Source organism: Haplochromis burtoni, unplaced genomic scaffold (genome assembly GCF_018398535.1).
Source record: "Haplochromis burtoni strain Fernald_Lab_line unplaced genomic scaffold, NCSU_Asbu1 Contig_523, whole genome shotgun sequence".
NCBI lineage: Eukaryota > Metazoa > Chordata > Actinopteri > Cichliformes > Cichlidae > Haplochromis > Haplochromis burtoni.
Window position 1 is genome coordinate 12,582 of NW_024582884.1, and position 25,043 is coordinate 37,624.

The 25,043-nt window shown below is 40.0% G+C and overlaps 2 protein-coding genes across 2 annotated transcripts; one reads left to right on the forward strand and one right to left on the reverse strand.

The window, feature by feature from the left end:
• Nucleotides 1-6: 6 nt before the first annotated feature.
• On the reverse strand, nt 7-10,800 carry metap1 (methionyl aminopeptidase 1). The gene is made up of 11 exons (XM_005947533.3): nt 10,668-10,800; nt 9,456-9,507; nt 7,895-8,004; nt 6,960-7,020; nt 3,103-3,194; nt 2,927-3,010; nt 2,528-2,666; nt 1,715-1,846; nt 914-1,057; nt 764-829; nt 7-203 (listed from the first exon to the last, which is right to left on the reverse strand). The coding sequence occupies exons 1-11, from the start codon at nt 10,782-10,784 to the stop codon at nt 37-39; spliced, it is 1,164 nt and encodes a 387-aa protein (XP_005947595.2). The 5' UTR covers nt 10,785-10,800; the 3' UTR covers nt 7-36.
• A 26-nt stretch (nt 10,801-10,826) lies between these two features.
• Nucleotides 10,827-21,164, forward strand: eif4eb (eukaryotic translation initiation factor 4eb). The gene is made up of 7 exons (XM_005947532.3): nt 10,827-10,960; nt 11,751-11,854; nt 15,219-15,314; nt 15,439-15,502; nt 16,433-16,546; nt 20,189-20,328; nt 20,418-21,164. The coding sequence occupies exons 1-7, from the start codon at nt 10,943-10,945 to the stop codon at nt 20,530-20,532; spliced, it is 651 nt and encodes a 216-aa protein (XP_005947594.1). The 5' UTR covers nt 10,827-10,942; the 3' UTR covers nt 20,533-21,164.
• Nucleotides 21,165-25,043: the final 3,879 nt, after the last annotated feature.

Sequence of the window (25,043 nt, forward strand, 5' to 3'; positions counted from 1 at the left end):
TGGTAAAGTCCAGTCCTTGGTGCGTTTCTGTCCGGTCTACATTTGGCTGAGGAAATGAGCGCGTCCGTTGTCTTCCAGGCGGCGGGTGAGGATCTCGCAGCCAGTTTCCGTCACCAGCAGGGTGTGTTCGAACTGAGCCGAGCGCTTCCCATCTCTGGTCACCGCCGTCCAGCCGTCTGGCCACGTCTCATCTTGCCAGCCACCTGAGACATTACACACACGCACACGATTTCTGACTTTGGCTTACACAAAGTCAATTTAGCAAAGTCGACAAAACAAAGCCTCTGAGCTATGCAATGACTCACTGTTTACCTGTGAGATAGTTAAAGGTTTTAAAGTGTAATGACCCATTTTGGAGCCTGACTGGCTTTACACAATTTTACCCTGTAAGAACCTGTTAATAGTCTCAGCTTTGCTCAGTATATGCTCGACTGTGAAGGTGATTTCTGAAGGCAACTTCTGAAGGCAACTTGGTCATTTTGCTTTAGGATGAGCTGATTAGATAAAACAATTTGGTTTCTTCAAAGGCTTCTGTTCCTAAAAACCAAGCAAAACACCATTTATGGTGTATTATGAGAACTACACTGCAATAAAGCTGCAAACAGAAACAAGAATTCCAATGTTTAACTTGACATAGTATTCTAGTTTTAGTCGCTTGAACTATGTAGTTTGCAAATAGTCTAATCTAATTAAGGCAGTTTTCTAACATATTCATTTGATCTGTTTCTGTAAAGATTATTATTCATACAAAGGTTACACTCACCTTCACATATCATGGGCTCAATGGTGAACACATGGCCAGGCTTCATAACACCAACTGCTTTGTTTTCTGGGAAATTAAGGAGAACATAAATCATGCACTTTTGAGTAATTAATGCTAACACATTCAGCGCTAACCGTGGGAGTTACTCACTGGCATAGTGCGGCACATTGGGAGCCGTGTGGAAAAGTCTGTGGATGCCGTGGCCGCAGTAGCTGCGCACCACGGAGAAGCCGTTGGCCTGAGCGTGCTTCTGGATGATGTTACCCAGCTCTCTGTAGCGAATGCCAGGCTTCACTGAGGAAGCAAACAACACAGGGCTTAGTTTATTTCCTGAACCACACACACTAATGTAACTATTTGACATGGAAAACGATGTTGTTTCTACGTCAATGTTTCAAAATGTAAAGTATTTTCCTATTTCAGGTTTACAAAGGTAATGTTGAGTTTGCCTTCAGCAGTCAATTGAATATCTTTGACTATTAACTGGACAAAACAAGACCTCTGAAGAGGCTGTGGGAAAAGAGGATCTGCTTTTATTTTTATTGCGCAGACCAGAAAATAAAATGTGATTAACTGATAATCTTCCATAATGCATGATGTTCCTCAGCAAATGGTGCATCCCAGTTGCCACGCACATGTAGATAATCAGAATTTGCAACATCCTGGCCACTTTAAGGATTGCAGTTCACAAACTGATGGGTCACTGAGGAATGACCCATCAATTTCCACTTGCTCTGAAATGTAAGTGCTCTCTGGTGGCCGAACTCTGCTAATTCTTGTTATTCAATGACCTCAATATATTGATACCAATAATCCTAATAAGCTAATACTGGCTGATTTAGCCAAAGCTGTGTCTTTGATTAAACAAGGGTAGATAACATAACGTCCATCACTTCAACACAAAACACCACCATCACTGTAAAATGTTAGAAAGACAGAAAGTGAGCCTACCAGAATCAATGGCTTGCATAAGGCATTCATACGTAGTCTGAACCAGTTTCTTTGCTCCTTCGTCCACCTCTCCAACAAAGAAGGTTTCGTTGAGGTCGCCATGGAAACCATTGTGGTACACAGTGATGTCCACTGCGTGAGCGTGGGAAGACAAATATGTCAGGACCATTGTATCAGATGACAAACTGAATTCTTTTATGTTTAACACAAAGGGAGCAATATTATGAATGACCTGCCAAGAGCAGTTAATAACAGGCGCTAGCAAGTTTTCAGAAAACACGTATCCATTTGCAAGGCAATACAAAATATCCTTTTATTAAAAAATTACTGATAAAATTGGAAGTGCCAGTTTGCAAACTGGGACTTTTCCCCACTTGAGGAAAAATATAGACAGCAGAGAATCTGACTGGCAAAGCCCCACTGGTAGAGGTTAATGAAACTATTTGTCTTGTCGGGCCACGCAGCGAGAGATGAGTTGTTGGCAAGTACTCCATCAGACGCTCTGAGGGGAGTGGCGGATAGAAGACGTCGCCTTAGCAGAAATATTCATAAAGAGGCTAAAATTGGCCAAACTCCTGCTGATACCATTTCGGGATCTCGGTACAATCATTTGTCATCCCAATTCCCCTTCCCCCCCCCTCACCTCAAACATTTACCAGTATACAAACTCAAGCATTCACAGGACTTTGCTAGACATTGGGAATATGAATACATTTTTAAACACTGTAGTATTAAAGTTCCCTGGAGATTAAAGCACACGATGGCAGTAAAGCAGGAACAGATAAGAGAAGACATGTGAGGCAGTGAACGCACCATTGAGGATATCTCCTTCTTGCAGGGGTCTTCTGTCTGGGATGCCATGGCAGATGACTTCGTTAACAGATGTGCAGCAGGATTTGGGAAAATTGTAGTAGTTGAGAGGGGAGGGGTAGCAGTTCCTTGCTAAACAGGCCTGTCGGGACAAAGTGTGTATGTTACAGAGATGGCAGCAGTGCAACAACAGAGTACAAATGTAAATGTATGACAAATATTGAAGATCAATAATCCATTTTAAAGGAGTTCATTTGATATATTTAACAGTTCAAACCTAAGTGCTTACGTTGCTTACATGCCTGGCGCTGACATGTGGATGAACTATAATGAGCCATAATGCGAGTTTGTGTTTAGTGGATCCAAAAATGAGGCATTGTGTCTTGTTTCAAAACAACGCACCAGATGTACGGCGTGGTCAATTTCTTCTGTTGTAACGCCTGGTTTCACCATCACGGCTGCAATGTCCAGAACTTCTCTTGCCAGCTGCAAATAGCACACATGTCAAAATCGCACTGCAATAAAAAGTAAGCTAGAAATGAACGCCTTGAAAGCAGACGGTCAATACTGATTGCTACCTTGCATACAACTCTCATGCCCTCAATGTCCTCGGGGTAAAGAGTCTTGATCTGTGACGTCCCCTTCAAGAACTGCTCGGACTCAGACATCCCTACGGGACGGAAACAAGGACAGACAACTGGCATCACTCACACGTCAATACTCAGTGAAACTGATGAGCTCATTCAGCCAGGATCTTGCAATAGCAGCTGCTGTCAGTCTATCAATTTCCAGACTGTCACTGCTGGATTTATATTCTCCTGATTGATTTTGTTTTTCCATCACAAGTGACAACTAAATAAATCATCTGTTACTGAGAAGGCATTGTCATTCATACTATAATTTTAACAGTTACACTGCAATTGGTGCAACTGTAACTATTACCCCATGCAAGAATATAGATACTTAAATAAAGGCAATCATGTTAATCCATACTGTCCTATGAGCTTTACCTTCAGTTGTCTCTGACTCCTCGCAGCTTCAACAAGTTACAGTACACAATTAATCCACCTCTAGACCATCAGAAAACAGTGATTTAGTTTCAGTAAAAACTACTGTGTAAGAACAGGGAACATCTGGAAAAATAAATAAAAAAAACACTACTCTCTATAGCAGAAGGCAAATCTACTCTCAGAAAGCCATGGCTAAAGTCTAAGCCCAGGGTGCGCTCTCATGAGAAAAGTTTAATCACTACAAACAGATATTCCTTGTTTTAGGACATGAACGTTGTTTTTGATATGTCAGAGGAATAGAACTACTGTTGGTAGCACAGGAGTGCCACCTGGTTTAGTTTTGGTACTTTTAATGTGAAATCCTTGTGATGTTTAATTTTTTACTGCTTGTACAGCAGTATAAATCTGAAAAATAAACTCACCTCATGTATGATCATGAGGACCGATAGTATATTTAAATCCAGTACAAAACCAAACCATCTTTCTCACAATATCAACAAAAATCACAAGTGTAAAAGTAGAATTGCATCAGATTGCAGTCTGTCTATTAGTTTGCACTGGTGTTCTTAATAAAGAGTCATGAGTGCATATCAAGCTGAACTGTTTTGATATTTTGCCAGCTTCAGCCCTAAACATCTAACAAGCATCTTGTGCTGCTATGAATAACTAGCCACTCCTATAAAGACTACACTACAGCTTCAGCACCTGAGCAGAGGCAGGCTCTAATGACACTCACACCGTCGGCTCAGAAGAACAAAGCTCGGCAGCTTCTGTTATATGGAGAACAACAAAAGTGCAGGTCTCAGTGCAGCAGGTCAGCTTGGTAACGACCAATCCAACAAGAGCCCAACATTTTAATTGGACTGCAAAATGCATACAAATATCTGTTGGTCAAAGCACCCGTGTCATCAATAATTCGCTGGTCCATAATTTATTAACTCGACCAGATGAATGCTGGATGAACGTGAACAGTTGCCTAGCAACACAGACATGAGACAGATTAGTGTTTGAATCAAATGCTGATGTCCTTTTGACCTGAAGAGGCCACAGTGTGACAATGGAAATCAATTGGACTTACTAACACTTTGATACACCTGTTCTGAGAAGAAGCGAAGTATGAGAAAAGGACCGTGTGTACATTATGTTTTCAGAATGAAAATCACTGCTGAAAATGCTTGTGTTCAGCCCTGAAGCGGGACCGAGCCTGAACTAATAAGAGGCCTCTATCAGGAATTTTTCGGCCTTTTCCTTTGGAATGTGCAGCTAGTTGATGTGTACCGGCTGATTTGAAGATGCTCACTGTCCACATTTGAGTTATTAAAGAATCCCTATTTACCAGTAATAATTTAAATCCATTGCAACACTGTCCTGAATCAATTGTACTTCACTCCCCGAATTGGCACCACAGGAGAATGAAAGGAGACTGTAACCATGACTACCTGAGTGTGGATCTATGCAGTCAGATGACACGGATGCAGAGGTTGCCATGGCTGCAAAAAAAGAATGACTTGCCCAGAGAAATAAATGTAAAATAAGGCAGGTTAGAGTAATCTCAGCTTGTGATAATTTACATAAAAGAAACAAACTGGTGATAAAAAAACACAGCGTGACAGCAGAGCTGTCAGCAGGTTGACTTTTCCCTGCAATAAATCCAACACCAACGAGGGAGAGAGATCACCGTGAGATATTACAGGGACATTAGAAAGAAGACTATTCAAGTCCGGTTTGAAACACCAGCTTAGAAATAAAAGGCATCAGTACAGATGTGCCTACATGATATTCACTGATTTCAAAGTGCTACATCTCCAAAAGCTGAACTGTGAAATTACATCCATATACTGTATGCAGCAGCTTTAAAACGAGCTGCACTAAGCACAATACTTTGCCCATGTAGATACATTTAAATCCAGATTTACTGATTGATCTTGACAAGATCATAACAAGAAATATCAGGTTCTGGATTTAAAAACAGTCCAGTGAGCGCTGTGGGAGAAGAAACGATTAATCTATCAGTGAATGTTTAAAGGTTTAGTCCACTACTGAGCAACACAGCAAATCATGATGAGCTGCTCCTCTGTTCCACCCCACTCTTAAAATCCTGATGAAGTCAGTATGTTGGAAAGGCTAAACAACACCATCAGCTAAAAATAAGGTTAGAGTCTGAAGATGGACTTTAGGAAATTGTTTAGGAATCAGACTTACACCAACAAGGAAAATATTTTAAAGAGCAAGGACAGAAGCAATACAGAATGAGAGTATAGCCATTGTATCTCAGGCTGATACTCACTGAGTCAACTCAACTCCACGTGTAACTGCAGGATTACATATTTCTTGTCAGCGAGTAGGGTCTACTTGTGAGTAACATGAATTTCATCATTAGAAGTTGAAAATGATGCACAAATCAAATGGTCTGTGCCCAACCACATCTGTACAATAAGGTTACTAAGTAGCTACAGCATGTAATGTAAAATGTGTTCTGCCCATGATGTAAGAAAAAGAACGTAGAGGCTCATATGTGAATTTATCCTTTGAGTGGACTTGAAAAGACTAGAAACAAGTAAGCAAACATAATCCTGGACAAACAGTGAGCACACGTCTAATTCTGCATCTGAATATAAACCATGTGATATTAATTCTAATGCATGAGCTCAATTGTAAACTGGTTGTTGTGGCTGAACGCGGCACAGTTGCCTCACCATATTAAATATGCCCACTTAAGCAAAATTAAAAATGAACAGGTGACAAAGATCTCGATAAACTGCTGAATTTCAATTATAGCACAAAACTTCCTGATGTGGCTCTTCATTACCCGCCTGTTCAGACTATCCTCTGTGTGTACAGATCTTTAGCTGACAGCACAAGACTTATCAGCTTATCTGTGCATTCATGCAAAAATGGCAGAACATGCATGCATGGATGAGTGCATTGTTCAGACAGAGACAGAGACGGGCCTTCAACAGGTAGCTCTTAATGCTCATGCATGCGTTACTAAATCTGTGCCATTAGTTTCTAACTCATTTATTGTGGTAATAATGAATGTGGTCTGGACTTTTTCCCCCACTTAGCTGATGTCAACACATACTTACCAAATGACATACCGGTATTAGTAACTTATTTGCCACTAAAATACCAATGAACCCATCAGTTATGCAGGTCAAAGTCAGGTTAAATATTGTAATATTTTCATTTTATACCAAGACACCACAGCTTATGCTCATCATGTCCCATGCCCCAATTTGAGCTAGGGTTGATTTCTGATTTATCAAAAGTATGAAAGCCCTGAATGAATCCTCTTACTTGTACACAGTACCTCTGATGAACTGCACTTCCCTGCACACTGTGACATGTCAAAAAGGATTTACAGCTTAAAATGAATAAATAAATAAAAAGATCACTTCTGCTGGAACAGAAAGAGATCGGGTTACCTCTGGGATGATCAGCATAGTCAGGTCTTTGGATGTCACCTGGCACAGGTCTCATGGGAGTCTACAGAGAAGGCCAGAAGAAAGACAGACAGGTTAACTCAGCATGTCAGTGTTTATATAAGAGAATCCTTGAAGCAAGTAACAAAATGTAACATTTCCTTTTAGTGTCTGTGTTTGATTTCCATTCATTTGAATAAGGTAAATACCATAAGATGATTCTTATCTTTATGCTTGAGCTTGTACCCGTTTCATGCTGTGTTATAAATCCAATGCACCCCACCACCACCAGCCCTTTTTTTTTGATGCACCATTCTGACATTAGTCAGATATTAGTCTGATCCTGATTCAAAAAGCTGGACCGGATATCAGTGTCAACGTACTGATGTATTCAGTTTAATTCTGGCTTTATGTGCATTTACTACACCTCGCATCAGTAGCAGTGGTACCAGGAGACCTAACACATCTCACGGGAAGCTAGCAGCAAAGGATCAGCAGTGTCTAGATTCTCAGATGTCCTAATCCAACAGCTTTTGTCTGTATGTTGGCAATAGTTTTTCACACAAACTGCAGCCAAGTGAGATGACACGACTGAAAAGTTCAGATGATGCTTTTCCTGTTGGCTTCGTTTATTCCCCTGATCTGTTACAATCTGTGAAATACTTGTTGGGATGATTTTATTACATGTAGATAACTCAATGTCATTTCACTTCACCTTTTATGTGTACACCTAGTTTATCTTGTCAGCAAGACAACTTTACACGCAATAACCAATGCAATGACCATAAACTAGGCTTAGTAGTATACTGAAGCTGGGCTATCCATACCATGCCATGTTTGATCCCCAAAGTCCAGTTTGTTTGGCTAGTGCAGGTTAATGCAGCCCTATATAGTGGACTGTAGCTGTTCTGCCTGCCCGTTCATTTTTCATTACTTACCAGAGGGTAGTGAGGGCGTAGTTTTCCTGTGTAGCGGTACCCTGGCCATGGGTCTGTGTTGATCTCCTTCTCCACACAGTTCTTAGATTCATTTTGGTTCTTCTCTTCCTCTAAAATACAAAAGAATATACAACATACACATAAAACAACTCACAGGGTGTCTGAATCATCTGGCACAAAGTACAGAAAGAAGTTTCACCAACTCGTGACTCTAAAAGGACACGCATATGTAAGGGGTGCCACCTCTCAGCTTTCTGAGCTGCAATTTGATTGGCAGAGGAGTCTTAAAAGGAAGCTGTGAATGATTTTGATCTGTGGTAATGGATATGTGCTGCCTTAGGCTACGTCCACACTAGCCCGGATAGATTTGAAAACGGCGTTTTCGTCTGAAAATGCTCTGCGTCCACACTAGCGTTTTCAGTCGTTTTCACAGAGTTGTGCGTTCACATTGAAACGACCGAAATCACTTACGTTCCAGTCCTGCGCATGCGCAAAAGCGAGTGAAAATTAAAGAATTTGAAGAAAAGCTAACAGGAGCATGTACAAACTTATATTAATCTTTTTTCGGTCTGTCAAAATTGAGAGCAATCAAAACAACTGCTGTGCAATGCACTCAGCTATCTTTGTTTAATTGGTCACATGACTGCATCACATGACTAAAATGCATCATCATTTTAGGACGTCTGCGTTTATGAGCATCCACACTGCGAAGGGGCAGCTCAGTTTTGAAATGTATGTGTTTTCAAGACGCTGTGTTTTTCCTTGAGGAAAACGCCGTCTCAGTGTGGACGGGAGGCCAAAACGGAGAGAAAACACATTAGTGTGGACGTAGCCTTAGAGTTGGGTCATCTTGCCATGCGGGTGTTTCTTTTGACAGTCACGCTTCAGTGTGGTTACGAGTTTGATGAATGAATTTGCTGAGACTTAGATTTCATGTACGTGGGAAAATTAGCGATGCAGCGGGTATAATAAGCATTTTTTAGTTTTAGGTTTCTTTTGGTTCAGACCTGTTTCAAATTATGGTTATCAAATAGTGGTTTTTATTTTGTGTTGGAATTGTCTGGTTTTTGCAGTCACTAATTTGACCTTGTCCCACTGTCCTTTTTGATTTCCTTGTAGCTTTCATTTTAGTAGTAGCAGTAGTTACCGCATCTTGTAAGGACTAAATAACTTTTTATTTCCATTTTTAGAAAACCTCATTTTTAGAAAACCTCATTTGTTTTGTGCCACTTCCTTGTTTCAATCCACAGTATGTAATGTATAGCTCTAAATTCTTAACAGTACTTGTTTGTAGTGTGTGTACCCATGTCTGCACTGACTGCAGTGTTTTCAAAGTTATGGTGTGATCACTTGCAGTGCAGTGATATATTTACACTTTTCGGTTTTCCGGGTTTAGTTGCAGCTAGGATATTACAGGAGCATATTTGAATGTAGTTAGTATAGTCTGTTATTATTATAAATGTGTTTCTTTTTGTTAGTCTCATTTTATGATTGTAGTGTTACTTCATATAAGCTAAGCATCATGATAGCACAGTGGTAGACAGTGCCCAATTGCACCTACTTGCTTTTTTGTGCAGCAACTTGTGAGATGCCCAGCTTCCTTTAAAACATTCCTGCAAAGAAAAATATTATCATTACTGTTACAGCACAAATTTTTCAGTGAAGTCCATATCAACAATATGCAACATTCACACGTGATCACAACCATATAACCCAATTATAGTCAGCTACAACTGAAATTTGGGTTACTTTACTTTGAGAAATAGCAGAAAAAGGATGGCCTGCTGCCATCGGTAAAGGTCATCTTATTCGCTGATTTGCAAACAGAAACCATCAAGGCCTATAAATCAGCGTGGACAGTTAATGGCACGGAGTGGAAAGCCGAGTCTGGCAGCAGAACCAAAACTGCACTCACAGCAGAGACCTTTAGGGTCAAATACCTTTGCACTACAAGATCGTGTTGCTGACAGTGTTTATTACTAACTATTTATCTTTTCAAAGCTTTTTTAGCTTTTCAAAGAAATCTTGAGAGATTTTACTCAAAATTCTACTGATCATTCTAATCCAGTGTCTGCAGCTACAAAGGAAATATCCACGTGGTATAACTGGTAATTAAAACACAAGTGGCGTACCAATGTGCTTGTCACTACTCTAAGCTGCCAAACTTCTGAAAGAAATGTGTTTGCATACTACATGTAGCTCTTCTGATTTCCAGCCAAGTAGGAGACCCAACGCATAAACACTCCATCTTTAAAATGACACATTTCCTACAGATGTTTGGTCTCGTGGGAACCAAAGAACCAGGATGATCTGTCGGGCTAGAGTTGCGTGACATATCACTTTACAACTCAAATGCAAGTGTGTGCAACATACTGCATCACTTTATGTGATTCCTACACAATAAATATGACTTCATAAACCGTTTTACGTTAGACAACTTAACACCAATTGGCCACAGCTATTATTTTGACCAGGGTCGTTACATGACTCATTTTAGCCATAAGTTAGCTAGCTAAGCGTTTGCCCTCGGCCTGGTGGTTAGCAGGTAGCACCAGTTACAATCACTGGTTGCATTATTTATCGCCACCAGTCTGTGTGCCACTATACAACTAATAAGCATCCGCAACGTTCACAAAAAGTTGCGCTTTACCAATAGATTCACGTACACACAGCTACCTAGCTTGTCAGTTAGCAACCTCGTGATAAAACAGAGGGCCCCGGCACGCGGCACCAGCTCACATTTAAAGCAGACAAACCGGGAAAGCAGAAGTACCTGCGAGCAGAAATAGGAACCTTGAATACCAAGCTTGATACATGTGGGGCACTGAAGTTTGGCGTCCTTACTGCAGCCCTCTGTCTCACACTCCCTTTTAGCCTCGGTGCTCGCCATGCCTGCTCCGTCTGCACAAGGGGTGGAGTCGACGACAAGCAGCCAGCCGGCGCAGCCAGCCAGTGGCAGCTGCATGCACGGCGCATGTCCGCAGCGGGACCGTCACGTTGCATAGTTCGGTCCAATCAACAGAAACTTTCCTAACAGAGAATTGTAAGATGGCGACCGCCGAACCGGTGAGTACTTTCTGTAAAGAACACATGAAAACATATGAGGGTCTTCTCGCTTCGATTACAGGGCGGTGTCAACCGTAAACTTCACGTACAACTCTTAACGTTAGCCCGTAAATGCTTAATGAGCGTTGTTGGTGCCGCACGTGTTGTTTTGAGTACTTCAAATTTGTCTTGGGTGCCACGAGCGAGGCGTAAAACAGGAATGCTTGTATGTGGAAATCTCCCAACTTTCAAGGCTGACGTTACTGCTACCAATCGAGGCAAGCACATTAACTCTCACCTGAAAACCAGTCACTTTTAGTGACGGACATTGCGCAGCGGTGAAGTGAACCTCCAAGAAATATGTGTTTATTAGAGGCACGTGAAATCATACCTTATATCCGAGGAGGACTTTATGTAAATAAAAATCCAGCTGTCAGAATGGTTCGACACATGACCTCTGCGGTCCGCCGTTAGCAGTGCTGTAAGCTGAGGTAAATGATGTAGAAGCACAGAGGGGATTCCTTATTTGTATTAAGTAATTTTATAGTTAATATTAGTTAGTCTTTGTCTCGCATCATAGTGAAATGTGTTCCAGATGTTCGTAATGGATTCCGTAAACATCTGCTTCCGTCACGGAATTTAAGTCGATCTAAGTTTCGTTTTAGGCTATAATATCAGTTTCTTTTTTTAAAAATGGGACTTCTACTAGTGGAAACAAGTAAACAAGAGGAAAAACCAGAACTCAAACATGTTGTTTTCAGTTTTATTGTATACCTTCTATTAGTGTTGAGCCTCCATCTATTTTTTTTAGGAAACTAACCCAAGTCCTTCCCAGCCTGATGAAGATGGAGCTGAGCAGACCGGACAGGAGATTGTGAGCCCAGAGGCCTACATCAAACACCCGCTCCAGAACAGGTAGAGACCGCAGGTTTATGTAAAGCGACCCAAAGTTTTCCTTCAAGCAAGTCATGACACTTTTGGTAACACCTCAGGACGTTTATTTGATGAGCTGTTCTACAGCGTTATTTAAATTAACTTTAATTTCAGTGGTTACCAGTACATAAAACCTGCATGTTTATATACTAAAAAAAGAAAAAACCTAGAAAACCTGTTGAATGCCCCCACAAAGATTTCTGAAAACGTCTTAAAAACTCCCACAGTCTCAAAATTTCTTTATCTCTCCAGATAAAAACCAAAGATCAGAATTACTCGTTTAAATTATTTTATGCCAACACTTGTTATCACATTATTGAATAGTAATTAATAGTATGGCTTGTCTGTTAAGGCCCAAATAATATATATATAATTGTTGCCTCACTTCCTATTACCAAATCGTGTCCAGTGTGTGTGAGTCATCCGTGTGATGTGTTTATAGGCCTGTAAATCAGTACTGCTTATCAGCTGAAGTCAAAAAGTCTGATAGTTTGTTCGCCTCCTTGCTTTGCATAACTGTTTGTTGTTATGCAAAGACTGTTATTAAAGTTTAAAATTGTATAATAAAGCCTTAATTACTATTTTTAGAATAGCAATTAGGCAGGCTTTGCGTTAATTCAACGGAATTAAAGTAATTTTTGTCTAAGTGGCTTGAAAATTGTGCTTTGGAGGCAAAACAAAACAAAAGCATTTCAGTTGCCATTCACATAGGACATGCCAGCATCTTATCACGGTCAGTAAGAGCGACCGCTTGTGTGTGGGAGTGGATAAATGTCAAGATGAAAAGTGCATCAAACTCCAGAGAAAAGACTGGTGACCTGTGTCAGACTCATGTTTGATCACAAGGCTCAGTTCGAGAACTGAATGACCGTTTCTCCTCATGGCCGAAGCAGCCGCTCATGCAGAAGTGAAAGAGAGACATGAATTGACCACTCACTGAAAACAATGAGTGCTGTGTTTACGGGAGGAAGAGGAGCCATTTACACAATTTGTCTGCATGATAGAAACATAAATAGAAGAACAAATGCAAATGTGTTTTGTTTCCAAGATAGATTTTGATGAGTTAAACCAATTTTCATCTTGATTGAAGACAGTGTCTAACAGACTTGGCAGTCATAAAATGTCATAAATACACATTTAATAATTAAAATATGAAGTTATCTCAAATGTGTTTTTGATGGATCTTCAGTGTTTTCATTGATATCGCACAGCTAGGATTTCCAGATCACATGACTCTGTCCCACTCAACCCCCACCAAACACACACAATTAGATAATGCAGTGGAACCGCATCATTAAATCATTGTTTGTCATTTACTTTTATGCTGAGTTTATATGTACAAAAAATGGTAACAGCAGGACAGTCAGATGAGCTGATGTAATAGTTGTGGCTTCTGTTAAATGCAAGAGTACCCAGTGCTTAGGCTGGGGATCAGTTTTGGCCCTGCAGGCCCAGGGCTGCAGTACACTCATGGAAAATCTCACAGAAACCTCCATCTTTGGAAAAGGAAAGATCAAACTGTAAAGCACCTTTTCGGGTTTTCTCCATTTAATTATTAAATGGTAAAAGGACTGGCTTATGTATCGCATTTTTACTCCAAGTGAGAACTCAAAGCAGTGCTTTATACTATGCCTGTCAGCGTGTTCTAACGATCACACTCATACACACACTGATGGATGGATCAGGGTAATTTGTGCTTCAGTATCTTTCCCAAGAAACACTTTGACATGCAGACTGGAGGAGCTGGGGATCAGTCTAGTATGAAACAGTTAAAACATCCAGCGTTCAAGCGCCGGACATTAAATTGATGCTGCTTTGCTGATTAAAGTGGTATATCCCATGATATTGATGTTCAAAGTTCATTATTTAAAGAAAAAAAGTAATAAAAATGTAAGATTTTGACTTTAGATTGTGACACTTTGAGTGGGTGTAAATTATTTACAGATTTTTAACAGAGCTTAAGCTTGTGTTTTTCCATCACTGAAAATTTAATGTGCGTAGCTCACGTAGGAATTCTAAAGGATCAAAAGACTGGGAAAAGTTAGGTGACTTAAAATGCCAGATTTCACCCCACCACCATGGACTTGCTTTGTATGACTTCACTGGATAGTTGTTAAAGTTACCGTACCAAGAAAACCAGCTGATTCTGATGGGGTCGTGGGGTTCCACAGCCAGTTCTCTAAGTCTCAGAACAAGATTATTCATCTTCTTATTGTATTAATATGCACATTTGGACTTTTGTTGTGCATTTCATCACAAGTTTGGTCTTAAATTACCCCCTAACCTGTAGACATGTGGTAAATACACAGTATGTGACAGTAAATATAATTGATTGATTGCATTTTCTTAATTAAAATCTGGATGATTCATTGATAAAATGGAAAAACTCATATATAACTCTATATATATGAGTTTTATTAAATTGTACCTGTATCCATGTATTTATGCATGCAGAGCGTCGGATTCAAGCCTTTTTTTTATTTCCCCACAGTAAGACTGTGATTGTCTGTGATGGCGTGGTGACCTGTCCAGGGGAGTTCAGTGTTTTTCCTCTCAATCCATACTTGGATACTTTCCAAGTACCTTCTGTGCTGAATACAAATAAGCCGTGAATGAATATTTTATGCATATTTAAATTCCACAAGGGTCTTTATGTCCAAAAGGGTCAAATATAAAAGCCAAACTCGACTGAGATCCAGTCAGCTAAAAGAAAAGTTGGCTCCTAAACACTTTAGTGGTGTCTCACAGCTCATTTTGATGAGAAGGTAAATGCTAATGGCTAAATATCCCAAAATATTGACAGTGGCATAAAGCATCTGAAACAGATTAATGTTATTTGTATTGACAGTGATGTGCATTTCTCAGTTTTCTTAATTCCCACATTGTTTTCAGGGTCAAAGGGTGATTGAGCCTGTTGAAGTCCATGAGAGGGATCGTGTAATGTATGTGGCCTTAGATCATGGCCTATAACTAAACATTCAAATGTCTGATAAACAGGTTCACTAGAAAAATTCACACAACGTTCTAATTGCTCATCAAACACTCTGCTCTGTGGATTTAGTACAGCTGAAGATATTTGGCTTATTATTCAGACCTTATTTGACTCATATTTGGACTGTGGGAGTCTGTCTGCTTTAATTCTTTATTAGTTTCATTTTTTTGCCAGCCTGTTGCTGAGTTATTAGAGAGTTTAGTGTTGAGCATTTGGGACAAGCATCATCTGCATCTCGTGCATCCATACGTTGCTCATTTGCCCAGAAGTTCTGTTTGCCTTTGTTTACATTGTGTGTGTAATAATAGGCCTATTATATTTATGCTAATTTTTGTTTTCTGCTTAAAACAACAGATGGTCTCTGTGGTTCTTCAAGAATGACAAGAGCAAAACATGGCAGGCCAACCTGCGACTCATCTCTAAATTTGACACAGTTGAAGATTTCTGGGCGTAAGGAACGATAAATGTCTGGGATTCTTCTGTGCTCTCACTGAGAAACAAGCTGTGAGATACCCTGACTATATAATATGTTGTGAAATATGATTTTATTAATGCTTTTCTATCTTTATTTCAGTCTCTACAACCATATCCAGTTGTCAAGCAACCTAATGTCAGGCTGTGATTACTCACTTTTCAAGGTATGTTTGATTCGTTTACCTTTTCTGGACAAAAGCAGTGAGTGTTGACTTTAAATGCACATACATTTAATTAAATTGGGATTTTTAGTGACCTTTGCTTGTCAGTGTCTTCTTTAACAGTCTGTATTTTAAGTAAAAGTCTTCAAATATTCTCAAAGTTACATGTAAAAAAACTACATAGCATCTTTTTAAGCTGGAAAATGTCTTTACATAGATATGAGATATGGCATTTGTGCTAGTTTTAGTTGTTTTGAGATACTAAATAAGCAAATAAAAGGCCCGAGGCCTCTTCCACATTTGAAGTACAGGAATAGAGATCAGTTAAATGTTTTAAACCGATATCCTATTATTATTTTAGACATTGTAAAACAATATCAGTTACTCCTGTACTGAAGTTGACTGCTTTGAGGGTCTGTCCCACAGCCCACATCATACCCCTCAAGGCAGTGGTAGTCCAAACACTGAACAGAAACAAATAAAGCTTCTGCAAACAGAACAATGCCTGACTGAACTGCCAAGACAAGAGTTCCAGTAAAAACAGCAGCATCATTGCTGGAGGGAAGGGAAACAAGAAAAAGCCAGCTCACAGCCAGGAGAGAGAGGATGAGTTAAAGTGGAAAAAGAGTACTGGACTCAAGCCTTTATGTAGGATCACACCAGTGATTATCAGTCATCATCTGTACAAATTTACATTAGGGAAATCTTCTGGGAAATAAAAACCTATCTGGAAATAGGTTGAAGGTGAATCTTTAAGAAAAAGGTGTTTCAGCACTCGCTGTATACACGCTGACTTTTGATATATTTTCGTTTTTCCGTCGCAAACATATAATGCCTAACTGTGGGAAAGATACATTGCTTGCAGGCAACGTTGAAACCTCGTTCTTAGAGGCTGCTCAGGATGTGTGCTGACAATTTGAACTATTGCTGCAGGATGGCATTGAACCCATGTGGGAGGATGAGAGGAACAAGCGTGGCGGGCGCTGGCTAGTTACACTCACCAAGCAGCAGAGGAGATTAGACCTGGACCGCTACTGGCTGGAAACTGTAGGTTTGACTGTGCTTGTGCTCTTCATCCCATTGCTTAAACCAGTGACAATAATAATCATTTCTCTAATCTCTCCCCAAAGCAGTACATTTATTACATGCTGGCAGCCATAATTAGTTACACCATGTTATCATTACACTTGTTGCCTGCAGAAAGGGGTGATTACAACTAAGCGTATCTTTCAGAGCTGAACCGAGCCGCAGCTCAGATTGATTTCATGTTCTTGGCAGCAAATGTGCGATTGCTGTGAGTGCGTGTTGAGCTGCAGGTTTGAGATCACAACCTGGACAAATGAGAGCAATTGAAAATTGGTTTGCTTGCTTGGTGCTAACAGTGAGCGATGCTCAGCACAGATGCAGGAAAGAAAAGAAAAACATTTTCACAAGCTATAAAAAATATCACCGGGATGTTGGAACACTTATACTGTGTTGAATTAATACATATGGCCACCTGGGGCAGCAGTGAGCGCTACAATCAGCCAACCAATCAGCAAGTTACCACATATTATTTCTAGGCAGGTTTTTAAATGCGATAACTGAGAACAAGGTGACATATAGTCTTAAAATTCATACAATAGATGCAACTACTAAAATGTTGGTGAATTTGAATCTCAGTGATGTCGACCTGGAGGTTGAGGTGACTAAGATTCAAATCTCAAGGTCAACATCAGAGATCGTTTTCAGATAATCTTGTGACTTCAATAACTTAAGAAGGGCGTCGCCTAGGTGTAAAAGTTCTCAACGAGAACCAGGCAGCATTTTAAATCTCGCCTGATGAATGGCTACTGCCTATATGGCGCTGTTGGCAGTGCAGAGCCGATTCTTCCTTGGTGCCATTTCAGCAGGTTTTAAGATCTAATCTCACATAGCTCCACAAAATATAAAATTTGGGGTAATTTCAGTGGGAAGCCAGTTGCAGCGCACAGCATCTGCATTTTTTTTCTGCAGATTTTTTGCAGTAGCCCCGCACACAGCCACATATTTAAACTGTTTCATCATTCAGTCTGCCTTCTTTTGGTTACCAAGTTACCAAGTCCGTGCCTGCTTTTTGGACATAGCACCCCTGTAGGTTGTAGATGGACCACTGGCTCTGCATCTGTGGGAAAAGCGCAGTAGAGCCATCTCAGACCTGGCTCCCACACAATCGCTCGTGGTTAGCAGCAAATGTGTTTTGCAAGAATATTCTCCATTAGTCATTAAATTTGACAGGATCCTGTTATATATTATACAGGCCTGGATCAGGGCCAGCGGAGATCCAAATTCAATTTTTAAATTTCTTTGTAAGATAAAAAATATTTAAATACTAGTTTTAAAATTAACATTCTTTGTATCTTTTAATTTTTTTGCAGTTTAAATCCTGTAGGATATATTTATATATACCAGTGGTTCTCATAATTTTCACAATAAGTACCACCTCATAAAATATATGGCTCTTAATGTCGGTCATAAGGGTGGTACTTTAAAGTACAGTACTATAGGCCTGTTTAACACCATATACAGTTTACACGAGACAATTTTCTTTCTTATATGAATGTTATTTATTTTAACTGTCATAAACAGGATGTGACAAGTGATAAAAATAACAACTGTACTGCATTAAAACATCCACAGCAGATGGGATATCCAATCTTTAAGTGATGATATGATGAAACCTGCTTCTGGGTCCAAACTACTCTGAGGTTATTAAGGCTGTTATGTTTTTAACATGTTTTAAAGCTTTGTATCTTGTTCTATTTAATCTCAACAAGCCCCTGAAAATAAGTCAGTGATCACTGTCGGCCTGTCTCGGTTTTTATCTTCACTATTCAAAGGTCGGTTTTTAAAACCTTACGATGTCACTAAACCCCAGTCATGCGGCAGTATATTAATGACTAACCTCGTATTGTGGATGGATTATCTCAGTTGTTCTCCTGACTGAAGTTTGGTCCGTTTACATCAATACGTCAATTTAACTTTTATTGAGTGGAAAAAAAGTTAGCGTTCATCCTCCAGCTTCACTTTGGCTACGTTCACACTGCAGGCGAAAGCGCATCAAATCAGATTTTTTTTGACGCTATGCGACCCATATCTGATCATGGTATGACAGTGTGAACGGCACAAATCCGATATTTTCACATCCGATCTGGGTCACTTTCGTATGTGGTACTGAATCCGATACATATCCGATGTTTCAGAAAGCGACTGCTGTTTGAACGGTCAAGTCGCATTAAATCCGTCTTTTACGTCACTGACACAAGACAGACGCCAATTATCAGTGCCAGAGAAGACATCGCGAACGCTTCCTGGCCATCCGGTGAAACTGCTGGGAAGACAACGTTGGAGAAACGTTAACATTTTATTTGTACTGCATAATCTGCAGATTCTGACAAAAATCTGCAACTATCCTTTGAAGCACCGCTCCTCTCTAAAACAGCAATAAGGATCATTATTAGGTTATTTACATTATTATGTAAATAACAAAATAACTTAAAGCAAAAATTGGGAAACATGAAGTCTTTATATTAAGACCATCAGTCAAACAATATAGTTTGCTCTGGGTCTAAACAGAGCGCGTTGTGTGTGACGTCTTCTTTTGCGCATGCGGGCCGCTTTGAGCGTTCACACTAGAGCGCGTTTGCTGTCGCATTTTATTTGTAGTGTGAACGAGCAGACAAAAAAAATCGGATTTGATCAAAAAATTGGAATTGAGCATTAAGACCTGCAGTGTGAACGTAGCCTTTGTTTATGTTATGCTAACATAGCTGTGTAGCTAGCCACCACGTAGCACATCATTATATACCAGCTAGCCCAACTTCAGTAACCCTACAAACGTCACTGCTGTTTAGGTTTCTGGCTTCATTTATGTTGGACGTGATAGCAGAGCTGTACGTTTTAATTTTTCAGAAATCCCTCAATCAGACCATGGTATATTATTTAATCTTAAAAAAAATCTTTGAAGACTTCCCACGTATCACTAGAGGGAGCCCACGTGCCACCAGTGGTACACATACCACAGTTTCAGAACCACTGATATATAGGATAGGATTCACTTACAGTATATAGGGTGAATCAGTGGGTTATTCACATTACGATTTTATCTAATAGGATAAAAACAATTTCTTCTTCCAAAGCTGGAAGAACTCAACTCAGGTAAAAGTAAATTCTTACTAAATTTCTTCCTGTTCTGACCTGCCATTGATCCTGAACTTAACTGAAGTGAAATATCAGAAGATCGGTTAATGAAAAAACACCAAGAACCCTTTAATGTTCTGCTCGTGTGATGATCAGGTTTGTGACTAAAGCTTTGGGTCGGCTGCAGAAGTTTTTCACATTCAAACAGGGCCGAGGCGTCTGAAGATATCGAAGGTGTCAGAACAAAATGTGTTCAGATACTGCTGAAATATCACACTAGGATTAAGTAGTAACTTTAGAAATAATAATGTCAGCGTAAAATGCCACCAAATACTATGTCGTGTCACTGATTTTGAAAAAGCAGAAATCCTTAAAAATGTCAGCTCCCCAGTAATGAATACGACAAGCCTCAACGACCTCACTGCCTTTTCTCTTGTCGCAAAGAATGAGGATTTCAAGTTGCTGTCAAAATAAAGATGTGATTCATTATGTCAAGACAACAGCTTTTCTTCCTCTGCATCCTGTCACCAGCTGCTGTGCTTAGTCGGAGAGGCCTTTGACGACTACAGCGATGATGTCTGCGGAGCCGTGGTCAACGTCCGCACAAAAGGGGATAAAATAGCCGTCTGGACGTCAGACTACGAGAACCGCGAAGCTGTAACGCACATAGGGTGAGGCAGATCAGATCACGGTCTGTTTAAGTATTCTAAGCACTGAAGGCCTCCTCAGCATCTTACGTTGTCATTTCGTATTTCAACAGGAGAGTTTACAAGGAACGCTTGGGGCTTCCCGTGAAGATGACTATTGGTTACCAGTCTCATGCAGACACCGCTACCAAAAGCGGTTCAACCACCAAGAACAAATTTGTTGTTTGAGAAAGCCCTTATGTGCCTCTTTTCATTTTCTTGTCTTATTTTGTTGTTGGTGCACATGTTTACTTTGCTGCAAAAGACTCTGCGGAATGCAATCTGGAAGGAAATAAAGAGTTCATGCCAAATGTTGCCATAACCTGCCCAGGAACTTATACCACAGGAAAAAAGAAATGCTATGGAAAACAGATGAATGCAAAAACTTCCACAAACACTAATAATGAGAGGTATTAATAGTGGATGTCATTTAGAGTGCTTCATTTTGTACTAAACAAAATCGTTCTGATTTTATATTTTTATTTTGCAAATGGCAGGGAATCAGAAAATGTATATTTCTCACCTGTTTTACAGCATCGTTGGTTTGGCTGTAATCCTTATTGACATTAAACTCTTTTAATTTATTATATTAATTTGCTTGCATATTATTAGAATGTTAGACCTTCGTTTTATGCTTTTTTTTTTGTTGCCTTGAGCCATTGCACGTAATCGACCTTTTTAAAGTGTTTCACGACATATATTCATTTGAGTGTTAATATAATTAAAACATTGGTTTTGCAATTATTAACTGTTAAATTGTGGATTATTTTGTTGCTTTCTGTAAGTGGTACATTCCTTGTTATAAACGCTTTACTAATTGACTTGTGGTGATGCTCTATTGATGGACACTGACTTTTTGAAGTTGACTTATCAGCAGTGACGGGCAGATCAGCCGTAAAGTAAAAAGACTAATGTAGATATGATTATACTTAAGAAAAGAGCACTTGGTGTGAAATCTGGCTCTCCCTCGTTTTAAGATCCCTTAAAATGTCAGTAAAAAACACTTGTGAGAGAAAAGATTAGTTTGGGAAACGCGGCGTCAGTCCATTGCCACCAGAGCAGCTTTCAAATGTCACTTCGCCGTGACAAATATCATCACGTTCTCGGTGTTCTTCTAATAAAGCAGCAGGCGACGCTTCTACACGTAGATCCTTCTTGATCTGATGAAGCTTTAAGTGGCTCTTTAATGAGGTCCCTGCTGCAGTTCTGCTGGTAACCTTTAAAGCCCAGCTGTTTATTCATGTAAGATCCTTTACAAGCATGCACTTACATGATAAACACAGTAAGTAAAACATGTAATAATGTATTCTGTTTAGAGCAGATGCTTCAAAATACCTCGAATCAGTAATTCGTCTGCACCAGTGCAGCAAAATGCCACAGTAACCTGACAGATTTTTGTACTTTTAACTAATATGTAAGATTTCTATGCTAATAAAATGTTAAATAACTTAAAAAATCAGATACAGCAATTTAAAAAAAAACATTTCTATTGTAAAGATTATACACAAGCACAGTAAACGACCTTGGGGCAGATTCAAGTGATTAAATCTTTCAAAGAATAAATGAATAACAGAATTAACAGGTAGTTAGAATAAAAAAATGTCTGAAATGTGCTTCAACTGGCAAATTTGGGAGGAAAAAATAAAGACAAAGGTTAAAACTTGTTCTAACATAATTGAAGGGCTTTTAAGTGTCATCGATCAACGGGACTGTAAGGTCTAATAAGCCTTTGGAAATCCATTCCAACAGACCGAGTCTTAATGTGTTCTGCAAAAGCTGAAATCACTAAGAATTGATCAATCTTTTAATACTGCATCAAGGCCAATACTTTTTTTTAAAAAAATGTAAGAAACATCTTCCTAACTTCCTTTTGTCAAATTCAGGTTTGCGGTGTCTCAGAGGTGCCTTAATGGAGGAGCTACACAGGGGGGATTAAACAGGAGATAATGGATTTCAGTCCGTCTTCAGTGTGCTGTGTGGAGTCTGCACTGAGCTTTTAAACACAGCTGCCATTAGTTGCTTATCAGCTGCAGTATAGCAGCTATAGAAAGCATTCAGACGTCTTCACATGCTGAAGAGGTCTATTGTGTTGTACATTTTATTTTAAGTAGAGAGAGTTGTATGTTTTCCTCTCGAGCTACGCTGAATAACCTTTTACCTTATACGTAACTGTGAGTTGGAGTGGATCATTTTTGGCTCAGTTTTTCTTTCCCTTAGTTTAGTTTACCTGTTGTTGGTTCTGCACCCCGTAACATGGTGTTCCCACCATCTCCATCCTTTGCTCTAAGGACTGTGATAAACAGATAATAAGCTTAAATCGGGCCAAAAAATTCTTTCATTGTGCTCTGAATTCTTTAAATACTGTCTCCCAAATCCCAAAGTCCAACTTGGCTGTCATTTGCGTTTTGCTAAGAGTGGCTTCTGTCTAGCTGCTCTGACATAAAGTGATGAATTGAATGAAATGGTTTTCTTTCCAGCCCGTTTTCACATCCCTGCTGAGGACTTCTGAAGCTCGGTGAGTGACTTGTTCACCTTTCTGACCAAAGCCACTCTTGTAAATTGCTTAATTTAGCCAGCTGCAGGAGGTCTGGTGGCTCCAAATTTCTTCAATTTCACAGGTTTTGTGGTAACAGTGCTCTTGGGAAAACCTTTAAAAGGATTTAAAACCCTCCCTGTGAGCTATGGCTCACCACGTGTTTGCCTACAGAGACTTGGATTTCATGGCTTTAATTTGTCCGGGCATACAGTGTGAGTTGTGGGACATTCACAGGTGTGTCGCCCATCTCTGTCCAATCAGTTTAGTTTGACACAGCTTCAGTCATGTTCTACACTCATCCCAACGATAGTTTGGTTTTTAGACATCATGGACATAGACAAATATAACACTTTTATTCTTTCTGTAGCAAATTGTAATAAAAGCAGGCCTGTAAACACGAGGCTACTGACATGGTCACTTTATTAAACGGGGTTACGGACTAACACTGGCACCAATGAATGCAATCAATGTAGCAAATTGAATCGAGCATAATTTTCTCAGTCTCCAGTCTGCTGTAGGGGCCGCCGGGCCTTCCTGTTTCCCAATCAGCAGCACTTATCAAAATCCCAAAGCCCCCAATGTGAGACAAGGGTCACGTCAGTCAGACAGAAGATGTAGTCCAGGCGGGGAAATGTGAAATGAAGGCTGAAATGAGCAGATTTCAAAAAGGACAAAGCGATTTTGGAGCCAAAAAGAGCAAAGAGCCAAAACATTAAATATTGTTACCGTGGAAATTTTACCTAGCTGATTTGTTTTACTGCGGCTCTGAGTATTCCACTTATGCCGCGACTGCTGGCAGGTTTTAATAGGTAATCATTTCACTGCTGTCCATCACTTTACACTGGAGGGAGCTGCAGCCCCATTTAACTTTAAATTGGTGTTTGTAAGGCCAGTAGGCAGTGCAGGCAAGGATTTGTTTACAGCCCTAAGTCTACATTGTTTTAGCTTTCATCTTTAAAGGCAGTGGTTTAGGAGCTTACCGTCGTGTGGATTGCACTGCTGTCAGTCTGGGTGTTTCCTATCTCAGGCTTTGATGGCTGCAGCTCAATTCATAGGAAAAAAAGAAATTAAGTTATGGCGCAACATGAGCTGAAAGAGGCATTGTGTTTGTGCAGAGGTGAAGAGGAAGTTTCAAAGAATGAGCAAAAGCAGAAAACATGAAAACACAACTTTTTCATCTGCTTGCGAGACTGTGAGAGTAAAAGCTCTCACGAGTAGACTCTCATAGTGGCTGAAAAGCAGTGCACAGAAACAAACGCCGTCCATAAGACTGAGCATTTAACATCAAAGAATTGTATGTTGCCAGAAGCTATAATTAGGACATAATACTGTGTAATACCCCACAGCTAAAGGATTCAAGGAAAAGCCATTTGTGAAGCTCAACTATTTATCAGCTTTCCATTCTCTAGACGGCTGATCAGTTTTCCCAAGGGCCCATTCGAGTCCCTCATTTATCTTCATGTATTGTAAGGATCAATGGCGGGATTTGTTAACCCAGATTAAATGAATGAAGGGGGTAATCAGACAGGCAGTTAGCCCACTTTGTGTGATCGAAAACACTTAGACTAAATTGAAAACCCAGGCGCATATATTTAAAATATATGTATCGGCACACTATCACAGAAGCACACAGGACACAGCCGTGCAGTGTAAAGCAGTTATTGCATTGCATCGTGAGGCATTTAGTATTGATCCAAATAACTCCCTGTGCACCTATTTGAGACCGAGTCCTGACAGCCCACTCAGAAGAAACAGCATATTATTTCCATGTAAGCTTCACTTTGCTGGTGCTGAATGCACTGTAGGATTGATTTGAACATTTCATTGATCACCTTTACGACACAGGTCTGAAGAGCGATTTTCCTTAACTTTCAAATATGAGATCCCGAGGCCTGAGGATGCTTACTGGTGCTCTGAGGAAACAGTGGAAAAGTGTCCAAGATTTTCCAAACTTGGCCTGCCAGCAGGTCTTAAGGTGGGCTGGTATGGCGTTCTGTCACCTTCAGTTGATTAGTAATTCAATCTGGCAGGTGGTTAGATACAATGCAGGCCCTTACAGCTGATGTCATTCGGACAGTCAAGTCACCACATGGTCCCGCCTGCACACTCGCTTTTCTCTTCTTATCCTTCTCACGCGTGCAGATGTCAATATATTTGTTTGCGC